Raw genomic sequence first — 14,472 nt, 5'->3', positions numbered from 1 at the left:
CCCTTTCCCAAAAATTCTTTGTCCGCTTTTAATATGATCTATTTTGAAAACTTAAAACCATTGAGACAGTTTTTACGCACCACCTCTACTTTTCAGCTGAGTTCAGAACAGAACCAGGAGACAAACTTTAACAGCATTTCTGTCCCTGTCTGCAAAAAGACACATTAGAAATGTCAGGAAGGCACGTCCTCAGGGAAGACTCAGCGTAACGCTACAACCTCAAGATCTGCAAGTAGGATTAGCGGTAGCAGGTAACTGGCACATCTGGGTAGAAATTCTGTTGCACCTGTTTAATTTTTTGGCTTGTACCACTGTTGGAGCACGGAAGCCGCGTTTCTCCTGGATACCCTCTTTAACTGTGGATGTATGGACTCTGCTTCTGAACACACGGCATTATACAGGCTGGATTCTCCGACTGGGACTTGTGGTCGTGTTTGCCAGCTCCTGCTCAGACCATGGAACATCCTTCCAGCCTCCTGTGTACAAAATGGGTGCTACTCCTCAAACCCCCCAGTATTCTCACCCTATCAAGCAACAAGGAGCATTGCCAAACCTCTCCCTCCTCCCGTGCGGAAAACGGGCTCCTAGACAGGTACCAGATGAAGCAAAAGTCTTTTTAGAGCACTCTGAACTGACAATGGCATTTCCAGGAGCAGCGCACGTATTCCTGCAGCGGTGGGGGATGGAGGAGGAAGGCAATCATGTGCTCCAAGGCATGGGGAGGAAGAGGGGGAGGAGGAGAACAAGGAGGGAGAGAACAAAGTGTCAACATCTTAACTGGGACACACAAAGAGCCAGTTCTTAGTAAGAACTTAATCCAGGATTAACAAGAGGTCAGCTACCTCTGCAAGGAGACTGCACTAAAAGGAGCTAATTAGCTCTCCTTAATTGCACAAAAGAAACCACACAGAACTAAAGACATTCGCCAGAAGGAGATCCCACCTTGCCTAGGAAACTGAGCCCTACCTGTTGTCCTCAACACCACATGAAAGCCAAAAGCAGGAAAGGTGAGCTGACCTTAGGGAAGAGGCTGCGAGGAGTCAGGCTCAGCATCAACAAGTGTTTGAGTGAGAGCTGGAGCCTACGTCCCATACAACAAGAACTTTTAGCATGGTCAATGTCATCTTAGACAGCTTCTTCAGCAACCACTGCCATCACATATGGAACTGCCCGAGATCTCTGTGGTAACTACAGCTTTCACGTTCATAAACAGTATTATCCATGAGGATATTTACTGCAGTTTTAGCCTCTTTAATTCAGTGCGATCTCTGAAAATGAGGAGGAAGGATAGCACAAGGGGAACCAGTGTAGGCTCAGCTCTGCACTGTAGGTTGAGATGGACAGAATCACCTCCCAACACGAGTAGGCACTGCATCCTGGTCAGGACAGAGAGCGCAGAGCAAACGCATCATGGATCATGGGCAGGTAACAGCTCTGGCCTGGCACCCACCGGCTCAGGACGCAGTGGGAAAGCTGGCTGAGCGGACCTCCCACAAATTCTGTCTTGAACTTCTAATCATATATTACAAAGACACTTACATATCCTTAAGTCCCCTACTAACTTCCACCTGATACTAAATTCATCTCTTTTTTCCTCTGAAACCAGTATATGTTCTGTTCTGCTGCACTGATGATAAGCTGATGCATATTTTACCCCAGAAGCACTTGCACTGCAGTGACAGGTGAAGCATACAGCAGGCAGTGTACTCGAAAATGAAGATTAACGGCATATCAATAACGCTAACAAACGCCTCTGAGATCCAGCACTAAGAACAGTAACTTTGCACCGTGCTGAGGGCTGGGCAGCCCGCAGCCAGCCAGGGCCCTCCCCTGCGCAGCGTACAGTGCGAGACTTCAGCTGCGCGGTGAAAGGCACAAAAATGAGCGGCTGCACTGATTTTAAACCCTCCGGCAATGAAGGGAGCCCCCTCCGACCAGCCGGGTCCCAGTGCATCCCAGCTGCAAGGTCAGTGCCCGGTTTTAGAGAGGATGAAGAGAAAAGCAAACCAGCAGGTTGATGGGGGAAGGCAATCACACACACACAAAGAACACAACAGGCACAGATCATCGATGAATTACAGGTCCCCATGGAATCATCATGAGTACTGTCTCCACTATCTACGCATCCTTTTCTTATCCCTTCAGGACAGAGTTAAACATCATGCCATTAGATTCATCCCCATTCTCAATGATTGACTTTCTTAACCTTGCTTGACCTTTTCTTCCAGAATGCTCTCAGATTCCTGTAATTTGCTGTTGGGCTCACCAGAAAGTCACTAAGAAAACCGAACAGCTACTCAGTGGAGCCCCTACTGCCATGAAAACAGAACATCGCTCCATAAGAGTCCTGCTCAGCTTCTCCCCCCACACCTCCAGCCTTTCCACCCCAACTTAGATTTCTCAGTCAAAGCCCCTGGGGTCTCCAGCCCGCCCTGCATCCTTTTTCCTGAGGAACCGCCTGACCCCGCAACACACAACACACGCGCAAACACAAAGGAACCTGCATCCACAGGAAGGAGTCCTGCCTGCCTGGGGGGTGAGAAACGAAGAGCTGAATGATCGCGTCGCCACCTGTTCCCACATCGCATTTCCTGGGGTGCAGCTGCGTGTCGTCCCCGCTCCTCTGCTCTCCGATTCTGAAACCACCATTTAAACTGCAGACAGAAGCGATTCTGCTGGGGGAGAAATCATTAAACCATTCAAGAGTCTTACTGCTCCGATGCATTTTATGCTCTCAAAATCAGTTGACAAAAAGATTCCCTGCTCTGATAGCAGCTTGGCATGGCTGAAACAAAGCCTTCTTTGCAACTTGCTACCCAGCTCTGGCATCTGAACTGGCTGCTGCCCACTAGAAAGAAAAGCACCCACTGTCTCTTTAAGAATGCCCTGGAGCCCACATCACTCTGCTCAGTTAACCCTGGCTGCTCCTCACTGGTCGCTGATGACAGCTATGAAATTGCAGGATGACTTCTCCTACTCTCCCCTGCTTGTTCTACTGCCCTGGTACAGCTCCTCCACGTCGTCGCACATCCTGGCATCCCAAACATTTTTACAGGGGCACTTTAGCCGAGCTTTATTAAATATCCCTGTTCTCCCTGCTGTAAAGACCACCAGGGAGTACTTCTGCGACAACAAAGGACCAGAGCAGTCAGCACGGACCTCAGCATCCCCGTTATCTCTACCTGCAACTCACTCCCACAATGCACCCTCCTCTGCCTTAGCCATTTCTACAGACACACTGGCTCTTCATCTTGCCGAGCGAGAGGGACTACGCGCCCTCTCTAAACCTTATCAGACACAACACCAACCATCTACTTCCCTGATACAACAGCAGGCGACATAGCCAGCAACAGGAGAAATATTTGCCTCCAACACATGGGTTATTTCCAAATATAAACTCTATGAAAGGCCACCTTCTACAGAGACGTTATAAGATGCAGGAGGTAACAATGTGACTCATTCAGAGCGTACAGAAACACACATACAAAAACCTGCCTTACAGGAAAAATAAACAGACTGTGACTGATTCTCTTCTGGGCAAAGCATGAAGAACGCGACCTGCTACTGTCCTTGGGTTTGTACCTACTCCAGGTGTAACAGAGGTGGCAAAGTTATGTCCAGCAATTCAAAGAACTGAGAAAGGATAAAAGCAGCACGGCTCGACAGTACACATGGCAAGAGCATAAAGCAAATTAGACACGTTCTTATAGCAGAAGGAAGAACTACGGCGATTCAGAGCCACAGAGTCTGATCAATCGTATCTCATGGAAGCTGATTAAATATTTGCTCTGCATGATCGATCTCTTCTTCTCCTATAGCTGCTTTACTTCTGTTCCTACAGGGTCAGAAATACACCGAAATTACAGCTCTAACTTTCCACCAGCTTTCTAAAATGCCTCTGTCTCCAGTGCAAACCTTTGAATTCACAGCACTTCCCCACAGGGAAGGGATGAGACCTTGGCAAATGATTTCTCTGCAATCCTCAAATCTTGCTGTCTATTCCTCCAGTCATTTAAACACAGGCTTGTTTGATTAGTATTTCATTAAAGGAATGATTCTAATTAAAGAGAGCTGTTCTTCCACTAAAGATAAACAAGTCACCCTTCCTCCTCCCTCCATAGCTGATTTGTTACTTTATGTTATACGCATATATGGATACCTTTCCCGTCACCAAATTCTTTGACTATATACCTCCTTCTCTCCCTCTTAAGTCTTCTTCATTCAATTCACTTTCTCCTCCATTTTCCTTCTTCCAGTTCCAAGGCCTGAAATTAGGTGTGGTGAAGCCACGTTCTTCCAAACCTGGTATTCCAAGTGGTTTGAAAATGGTTCAAAATATATACCTCAAATATATATCTCCCCTCCCACCCCCCTACAGAAATGTAAAAACATTAAAAATCCATCCTTCTCCGCTCCTTTGCCACACGCATAGAGCAGCTGTGACATTGTCCGATGGGAATGGCAGCATTTTACATCTTGTTTTAGCTGAAAAAAAGCAGAGCATCTACCCCCAGGTCACTTGGCTGTGACCACAGAGAGCATTCTGTCCAGGAAAAACGGTTACGGAGGAGAAACCACTGGAAAATATAAAGTATAATCAACAGCACCGATCTAAAGCTGGGCAAACGGAAAACCTGAGTAAAGGAGAAGCTCAGCAAACACTCCACCATCTTGTACCCAGCACGCGCCTCTGCAAAAGCACACAGAAGGTACACAAGGCAAAGAAAAGCTACTGATTTATTTACAGCATTTGTTTGGGTGTCTCCATTTCCTGAACTTATTTTATACTTGGACACTATTATTGCTATTATACCTCAATTTATATAGTTTACTTTCACCAGACTCAAAAATACTGAAATTAACAGTTACCATTCGTAATAAGTATCAATTATAGTAACAATGGCAGCCTGCCATTAAGATGCACTTTCTACCCAGGACTGAAATCAGAGGCATGCAAGGGAAGATTCAAGCATAAACACAGCAGCTGTTCATCAGCTAAAGGAATAGCACTGACTCCTTTAGAACAGAGAGCAAAGAAAAACCCTGTTCCCAAGGGGAATTTCGCTTAGCAAATGTGATGGAGCAAAAGAGATCTTGACCAGGATAGAACGACTCTTGCATAACGTGTCACGAGAGCTTTGATGGCACCGTTTGGCTCTTTCAGACCCTGACCACGGCGCCTTGCTGAGAATAGCCCTGATCAAGCAGAAATTTTAAGTATGTGAGTGTTTCCACCTAGTTCGATAGAACAATTAACACGTGCAGGGTGAGCCACATGCTTACAAATTGCAGAACGCTGCTGAACGTCCATCTAGCACCTTCACATCAAATATCAAACTGCTTCAGTAAGAGGGAGCACAAGGGGAGAAGGAAGAGAGGAACGGTATGGCCTGTTTTGCAGACAGGGAAACCAAGGCAGGGGCAAGATCACAATACAACGACAAATCCAGGCAAAAAACTGGCCTCTCGTGACTTACAGCTCCAACAGCCAGGCCCTTCCTCCTCATTTGAAGGGACCAAGCAGTTAAACAGGAGACAACAGTCTCAGCTCCACACTTAAACTTCAAGAGGAAAAAACAGTATCTGCTAAATTCTATCTACAGCCTCTTCTTGACTGAATTCACCTCTTTCCAGGCTCTTTCCTGCTGTATATGTGAGGAGACGAATCTCTGGAGAAGCCTCACTGCGGCCTCATTCATCTCAAGTGAAGGTCCTTAGCAAGAAAGGGCTGTAGAATCCCAGACCAGTTCCAGTCGGTTTGCCCTTCACTTGACATTTGTGAGGCTGCTGAAGGACCAGAAAGAAAACAAAACGATTTTAGCATCTGATAAGCAGAAAAAGCAATTTTAGAGCAAAACAAATGATTAGGATTCAATTAGCCAAAATAATCTACAGCCCAAGGAGAGATGTGAAGGAGAGATTCTGGGTGCTGGCAGCAACCTCTGCCGAGCGCAGCATCAGCATCTTCGTGCCCCAAGCCAAAGAACTCTTCTGTCTGCTTACCCTCAGAACAAAATGATGGATGTTTATCCAGCTTTAAATCAAAAATTGATGCCAAAAGCACACCACATAACAAACAAAAAAGACTAAAGTGGTAATTTTGCCAGTCTGTCATCAAACAGAGGTACAGCAAACCAAATGTCAGCTCAAGGGCTTCATCATGACTCAGTTTTTTGTCAAACAGTCTCCTTCCACTGTAATTTCTTTTTTTTTTTTAACTAAAACAGTCACTTCACTTGTACTTTGTACCGTATTACCACTGAAGGTATTAATTCAGTGTAGGAGTGCGCAGTCCAGGACAAGAACCGGTAATCATCTTGGTTCTATTTCTGGTTGGTGCCTACGAGCGCTGTTGGGCCAAGTGAATTGTGTCCAAGTTTTTTCCTTGCCATTAGTCCACTTGGATTAGGCTCCTCTAACTACTTGCTATAACTTCCCGCTACTGAAAAGCCCAGCTCGATTAGCACAAAAGCTGCTGCTAACCACCTCAGTGCACTACAAACATGTACAAACTAAAACTGCTGCTCAGAGTTGTTCCTCAGGTCACCTCACACAACATGATAACATTTCTTTCTGTTGAGAAAGGATAGAAATGTACTTTATGGACAGAAGGACAGTCAAATTCTTCAGAATATTCTGGATACAGGGAGAGACGAGTGGCCTATTAATATAATTTCCTTTTCCTACCGCATCGACAGCAAACGGGAACGTTCTGATTCCTGAGATCCATTTGCAGAATTTATAAGGAGTGAAAGCCTCTTCTTTCCAAAATGCTAGAGCCCTATTTATATGTATGTGGGTCATCTTTGATGCTTTTTAGTGGAGGATTATCAGCACCTATTTCTTCCTTTTGAATAAAAAGCACAGAGATGTAGATGCAGAAGAATCGATGAAGGCAGAGGAGAAAAGAACACTGAGACATAACATTTTAACCCAGAACGTGAAGGTCGAACAGCACAATATGCACAGCAGCACAATTATGTAACTTCAGCAGAACGATTTTGCTAGCCTTCCCCAAAAAACTGAGGAAGAATTGAGTTGGAAATTCATCTTTCATTTGCAATGCCATAGAACCAGTTCATTTTCACTGCACCCGGTAGCTCTTTAAGGCTCTGCAGTATGGATATGAAACTGAAAGTGATTTAAACGGCATCATTGTTTCCCTATGTAATTAAGGAAGCAAGAATCCCAAACACATTTGTCACCTTTCTGTATCACAGCAAGTACAAAGGCTATGTAATGAAGGCAGAATACATTCCTCCTGCCTCTTTTTCACTAATCTGTTATTTTACCCTTCAAAGAAGCTGTGATACTGACTGCAAGGACAGAGCCGTGCGGGGCTGGTGTGACAGCTTACGAACACCCTCCACCCCCTCCATACGTGTGGCCTTGGGACACCGACACATCAATGGAAAGAGCCAATATCATCAGCCTGGTCCAAACACAGCGAACTGGAGTGGCAGCCTCACAGCACACGGACTCAGACTGCCTCCTGTTAATCTGCACTGCTCCCTGCCATCAAACGGCTTCTAATTTTAGCTTTGCTGTTCTGTAACCCTACCTAGTTCCCATCCCACCCCCACAACTATATAATAGATCCTTCCTTCAGATAAGTAGGGTGTTGGAACATTGAGAGGTTTTTTCTCACCCACGGGCACTAGCAGAAAAATGAATTACAGATTTATTTTTAGGTAGAGCCTTTGGCCCTTATTTTCTCCGTAGGTTACATATAGCAGGTTCTGCGGCTCAGAAATATTCCAATCAACAAAGCAGCACAAGCAACGCAGAAAGAGAATCACATAAACAGTGTTATGTTCAGTATCCCATTCATGAGATATCAAGTTCAGCTACCAGCTTGCTTTTGTCCCTGTAATACTCTTCAGTCCTTTCGTTGTCATTTTTCCTAACAGATCCAAATTAGTATCCATCCATGCTGGACGATGGGCTCCCCAAACCTCCTAAGGAGGAAGGCTGCTCCCTCGAGGGCCTGGTTCATCGTGGTCCCCAAGGATCTATGAGATAACGGTGATGCAAGACTGGAAGCAAAAGTTCTCTCTCGCAATACCACCTCACAACATAAAGACGTATGCAATTGATATTAACATATTACACTGTGATATGAAGATGACCTATCAAACCAAGACAGTAGGCCCTAACAAAACAAACGTACGTTGCCATATGATAATAACATATCCAAGGACTGCAGTACCATTTCTGCTACCATGATGTTGTACCATAACACAACGATGGTACGTCAGGGCCTTGCATCACATTCTAATACAGTCACTTCTGATGTCATGACGCTGTGACTGTTACACATCAGGACTCGCTGTACTGCAGCGTCCTGTGGCCAGCTAATGACTCCAGGGTACGCGGCTATGCCACGATACGATACCAGATGGTGATGAGATCATTTTGGGCAGAATTAGGTGATGTACTGTAAAAACGTGTGGCATCGTATTAGAGATCAGCACACTGTCTTGTGCCAAAACAAGCCAGCACCGAGACTCAGAGACGACCAGAAGTTCCCCGATAAAACGCATTACGTTATTTTGTGCAGTTGAATAGCGTAAAATGAACGGTGGTCTAAAAACAGGCAAGAGCAAGTCCTCTTCCTAACGGCCAGAGCGGGCTGCTCCTGCTGACAGCATTCTGTCCCTGTGCTGCTGCCCTTCCTGGTACAGACAGAAATCATGTGTTTTGCTGAGAACGCTCCATAAGGAAATGTGCATTAACCCCAGCAGTGCCATCTAGAACTGGGATCACCACTTCTACAGCAAGAACCAAATGATCTGTTTGTATGCCATGCCTCTGACACGGTTTTTTCTTTAGACAGATACTAACCCTGTGAGGCCATTTCATTGCAAATACTGGAGGCTGTACAGCCCACATTAAAGCACCCAAACCAAGTTCGACAGACAGCAAAGAGCAGGGAACTCTGTGTTCTATACTCAGATCCATATTCCTCTAGAACCATATCAATCAGGCCAGTAGAGACAAACACATATACTTAGGTGAAATGGGGCTTGAAATAACATCCTTAACTCACCCTCCTGTACCTGGATATTTCAGCACAATCAAATAAATAAAACTGCCTATGGTGAGATCTGAATCACTACTGCAAAGATCCAAAATACCGTACACTTTTATTAAACAAGGCAAGCAATCAGAATATTTGACTTGTTTCTCTTTGGGATTCAAAGGAAGATGAAGGGGGTTGCTGAAGAGGTAGCTCCAGGAGGGCTTGGTTAGCACCCTGCCAGTGTTTCCAGAAGAGCCCGTGCTGGGGACCCTCATCGCACCCCCAGCAGGACCGCACAGTGTCCCCAGGTCCCTGCCAGGAGCCTGCGACGGCGAAAACTCAGAGGGAAGAGCGTCACCTACTGAAACACCGCTAGTGTGCCACCCAGCACATGACTAATCTTCTTATGTCCCCATCCGGCTCCCGAGTCCAGCCTCGCCTGCTTAGCTCTGAAGTCTGACAAAATTAACAGACTGGCTTCGATTTTAATTGTTACAAACGCTGCGATAGAGCTGGCGACGCAGAAGCGCGATTAACAAAACCGTCCGGTGCTGCTCGTGGGTAAGGACAGAAAGGAATGCAGTAGGGTGCCATGTTAGTGCAGATCCACATGATCCCGGCATTTCTAACCCATGCTTCGCTCTCCCGGTAGTACGCTAAGCTATTATGCAACTCATCAGCCCAAGTGCACACCACGTCAAGCAGCAAATCAGTGCAAGGGCTGGGCTTTTCTTTAAAAAAAAAGAGAAACAAAAATCATTTAAGATTTCAAATGCTAATGGCTGTATCATTTGTACAGTCTATGTCACACGTGGCCATAAACATATAGGAAGATTTCAAAGGCTCTCAGTATAATGAAAGAAAAGACAAAATTATAGGAATTAGAAAAAGAGATGACCTATTGAGTCATCCCTGGCTCCAGCACGTCCCCGGGGGCCCGGTGCGGGATGCTTCCTAATGCCATGCTGTGGGGCTTTTAGTTTTTACACAGAAAAAAAAACCAAAATAAAAATAATGACAATAAATAAAACAACAAATGAAAAATAACTTCACTGTTTTCTCACACTTTGCAGGCGAGAATCTCAGAGCACTACATTCACACCGGTGCAAAACAACAACTTGAGAGGGAGGTTGTTATTTCTATGATTACTTCCTTTGTCATTACAGAAGTAAAAAAGATTAAGAAAAAGAACCAAGGCTTCCCATTGCTCTCGTGCAAATCACAAAGTCACATTTCACTACTAACTATGGAATTATTCCTATCTAACAAAGTTCTGATGAAATCAATTTCATCACAATAATTCAAAAACTATTGATTCTAACCAAGTAGTTTTGACACACTGAAGATTTAAAACGATTTTGATAGAGTTGATATTTTATATAAATCTCTGCTGGCTAAGTTTATACTAGGTGCATTATACATATAATTGTCTCCATGTATATTACATCCCTATTTATTTACCTACCCATATAAAACACAAACTTAACCAACAAAAATATTTACATGCAAACATTCTAGATACACAAACGGCTTTTTTGATTGACTTTCACTCGCATTTTCTTTCCCTGCCCAAATCTTGAGAGTTTTCCCCAAAGAACACCCCAGGAACAATCACAACATTAATGAGCACTTTGGTACCTTCAAGCTGTGCGTTCCCCTGACTCCAAGCTCTAATACGTTATTACACAAACACGCCGATGAGGTGCATCCCCAAAAGCAGCTATTTAAAGGACAAGCTAAGCAGGAGCCATTCCATGCACATAAGATTCAAAACATTTTCTCCACAAAAAAAAATGCACGTACTTATTTTCTCTGTACACAGTTCCTGAGTGCAGGCGCTCAGGTGTGCGGATGTTATGTGCGTGCACACACAGATGCAAATTCACGCACAACCATAGCGAAAGCCGGGAAGAGGAGGAGAAGGGGTGGCGGCAGCAGGGAGGAAGATGCAGCCAGACCGGAGGGAGGCTCACGGCATCGCAGTCCTGGCGCAGAGATGCCCGGACAGGAACGGCCCGTCACTGCATCTCCTCCCGATGACTCCCCCGGCGGTTCCCTCCCAGCTGCAGCCCGCACAGATGGCCCCTCGGCGGTGCTGCAGTGGCCGGCGCTTTGCAGCGCAGGCACCGGCCAACTTAGCGGAGCGGAGCGGAGCGCATCCCTTCCCTGCGCCGGCCCCGCCGCCCCCCCCGCCGGCAGCGCTGCGCTCGCTGCTGCGGCGGCAGCGGGGCTGGGAAGGACGGAGATTTCGGGAAACAGAGACATCGCGTCGCCCCCTTTCCCCAGCGCTCTGCTTACCAGGCGAGCTTGAACCCTTTCATTAGTACAGTCACGATAATCCGCTGCCCGCGTCCTTGTCTGCCCACTGACAGCTCCAGAGGTCCCAGGACATATTGGAGGAGACCCGGCCGGCGAGCGTCCCCCGGGGAGCGCCGAGCCCCATGCACAGAGCCCCCCGCGGCGGGGTGCGGCCGCCGCTCGCCCCCGGCGCCCCCCCAGACCCCCGCCGAGAGGCACAGGGCTCCCCGCACTAGCAGCGCCAGGGGCTGAGCCGGCCCGCTCTCTGCTGAGCATGTGCAGCACCGGCAGGCCGGCGCGCCGCGCAGCATGCCATGGAGCCCTGCCCGCCCGCCGGCCCCGCGGGGCGGCCCCGGCCCCGGCCCCCGCCCGCCGCCGCAGCGATGCTCCGGCCCGGGCCGCCGGCTCCCTTCGGCACGGAGCCACGGCCAGGGGAAGGCGCCGTCTTCTCCTCTCCTCTCCTGTCCTCTCGTCCCAGCCCTCCCCGCTTCACATGTTCGGGCACTGAGCGTCGGCCCCCCCCAGGGCTCCCTCTAGGTCTTTGCATGGGGAATTCATTAACCCAGCGCGCCGAGTGCAGAGCATCATTAACGCTGATTAACAACTGCTACAGAAAGTGACGGAAGTGCTTAATTGAAACTGAAATTTTCAGAGGCAGGAGACAAGTTCCTGCGCTGGAACTGAAGTAGAGAATATTTTATTCTCATGACACCCACTGCCAGCATTTGCATAAACACGACAGGAGAGGCAGCCATATAGCACTATTTATCACATTACAATCAAGACTTCTTGCCCCTTACACCGTATAATAAAGATCTCCTGCATCAAAGCTCACAGAGGGCTGGACCATGGGCACAGCCTACCCAAACTGGGAAAGAAGTGCCACTTATTCCATCACAATCCCCTACACTGTTCCTGGGAATGCTTCTGTTTATCTTAAAGGATCTAAATACACAGGAAACATGGCAGAATTTTTCACATCACTTGCAGTTTAATTATCTCTTCGTAAAAGATCATCTGAAGTACTTAAAATAGTGAAACTTGGGACTGGGCATAGGTGAACACACACACTCTGCATACGGAGAGCACTGAACAGCTTTGTTCTGGGGACAGTCTCGCTTATCAACCCTATGAGGGATGCCACAGTCCCAGTGACAATAAAGACAGCAGTCAGGCATGTGAAAATTAAAAGATAGCACAAACCCCTCACTATAAGCCAGTGCAATCTGTTATTCTTTTGCTCCCACACATCAAGGTTGATGTATATTCACCCACCACCCTCTGGTCATGTCTATGTGGAATGAAACAAAACATGTAAGGTCACCACCTCCATTCTATTCCTCTCCCAGTGGACAGGGAGGGAGGTCAAGTCTGTTCTGGTTGACAGAGCTTCCTGTGAAACTTATCCTCACTACCAAAGGAAACAGTGAGACTGTGATGCCCACGTCACCTTTGGAAAGTAAGAAAATGTGCTTTTCTTTCATATTTTGCTTAATAAAGGTACCAGATGTTTTCTTCTTATTCTCCCAAATTCTGAACAGATGGATAAAAGCAAAGTTCCAGTTCTGTATTGAGCAGGAAATCAGTTCTGTTGGGCTTTGGTCATTCCAGGGCAGGTGAAAGGAAACGGGATCTCTGCAGTGGGGCTCAAGTCCCAGAAACTGCACAAGTAACAACCAAAATGTCTTTCTGGGGAGTCGAGTCACAAAGGGAAATCTGAGCACAGTGCTAACTCCTTCCAAATAGCTTCCCAAACACTTGTGACATGGTGCACTCTCTGCTTCATTGTTAAATACCATTACCATCATGCTCGAGTGCCTGCTGTAGAAGGCAATAGTATAAAACTGCATCTTGTGTAGAACTGTCTTCCACTCCATTTCTGTAGGAAAGCCATGGACAGTACCCTGCAGGAGTGCCCATGGTAGGCAGAGACTTGAAACACCCACTTTGAGAATTGTTTCCAATGTGAACTTTGCAACATACCTTCTTGTTTATTCCCAGACAAAAAGCACTAACTGCCATAAAGCTGGGCACACGCATTGCCACCTAACACACCGCATGGGAAAGCCACATTCAAATCTCACTTCGCATAATCCCAGATTCAGCCCTCATTAGGTCCAACCAATATTGGATGCCTGGCTTGGACTCAACTTTTCTCCATGAGATGCTTTGCAATCTGTGGCCTGCAGGTTGTCAAGGAGGGAAGCAAATCACAATGCTGCAAAATGGGTCAGGAGACCTGCAAGCTTGGCAAATCTGGGACAAACTAATGCTGCAGAGTCACATGTTTAGAAATCAAAGCTCAGGCAAGAAAGGTATTAAGAGATAAGCAGTCATGTACTTTTTTTAAATAATCTGAGGGGGTTAGGAAATTACCAAAGGAGATGGAACACTCGGAAGAAGACTCTGTTTAAGCATCCAGCCGGCAGGCGCAGCCGTCTCTGCCACAATTCACCTGCGATCTGCGCTCTGAAATCCCTGGTGCAGGGACTGCAGGTCACCCCAGTCTTCAGTGCACCCCAAGCAGGTGACCCCACTGTCACTGCTATTTACAGTCTCGGTTCCACAGTCACCGGACCGGCCCATCTGTGTCGGCTAATGGACAAGCCCTTTTTCTCTGTCCTCTGCACATAATGACTCAAGGCAGGAGGGGAAAAAAAATGTATATTAAAATTTAAATAAGGTAACAAAAGAGCACATGTAGATATCAAGAGACAGGCTATGCACCGCCACCCTGCCCACCTCCGCAGTGCTAAGAATACTTACAAGTCACATGCAAGTTGAATTCCAGATAAATTATCTACCTACTCCATCCTGAGCATCCAGGCCACAAAACTGGAAAACAGGAAAGCAGAAAGAGCACAGCGCGAACTGCGGCTTCTGAGATCCAAACCCACTCTGACTGCGCTACCGACCTCTGCTTTGAAAATGGGTGAAGTCCTATAATCCACAGCTTTTCACCCACCCATGGAACTACCTCTTTAAGGAGACACTACATGGTTGTAATAAGCATCAATGACAGATCGTTTTCAATTATATAAATGTCAATATGAGCGAAATTTTCTTTGACCATGTCTTGCATGCAAAAGAGCTTTCTCACTCCATTGTTATTTTGGTAAAAATTCTTTTCTTTTTCCACACATATAGTAAA

At 46.6% G+C, this 14,472-nt stretch overlaps 1 protein-coding gene across 13 annotated transcripts in view; it reads right to left on the bottom strand.

Moving 5' to 3' along the window:
- Positions 1-14,472, bottom strand: part of GRAMD1B (GRAM domain containing 1B) — a 107,115-nt gene that overhangs the window by 45,774 nt on the left and 46,869 nt on the right. The window contains exon 1 of one of the 13 annotated variants that reach the window (XM_071798808.1): positions 11,322-11,470. The exons of 11 other annotated variants lie outside the window; for them this stretch is intronic. In XM_071798808.1, the coding sequence (XP_071654909.1) occupies positions 11,322-11,344 (23 nt within the window). In that variant the 5' untranslated portion in view covers positions 11,345-11,470. Of the gene's footprint in view, positions 1-2,500; positions 2,673-11,321; positions 11,471-14,472 lie in introns of those variants that run through there. One more of the 13 variants, XM_071798810.1, reaches the window with a different exon arrangement.

The sequence above is a fragment of the Patagioenas fasciata genome, chromosome 24, assembly GCF_037038585.1.
Source record: "Patagioenas fasciata isolate bPatFas1 chromosome 24, bPatFas1.hap1, whole genome shotgun sequence".
NCBI lineage: Eukaryota > Metazoa > Chordata > Aves > Columbiformes > Columbidae > Patagioenas > Patagioenas fasciata.
Note: the sequence above shows the minus strand (reverse complement) of the source record. Positions and strands in the feature narration are given on the sequence as shown.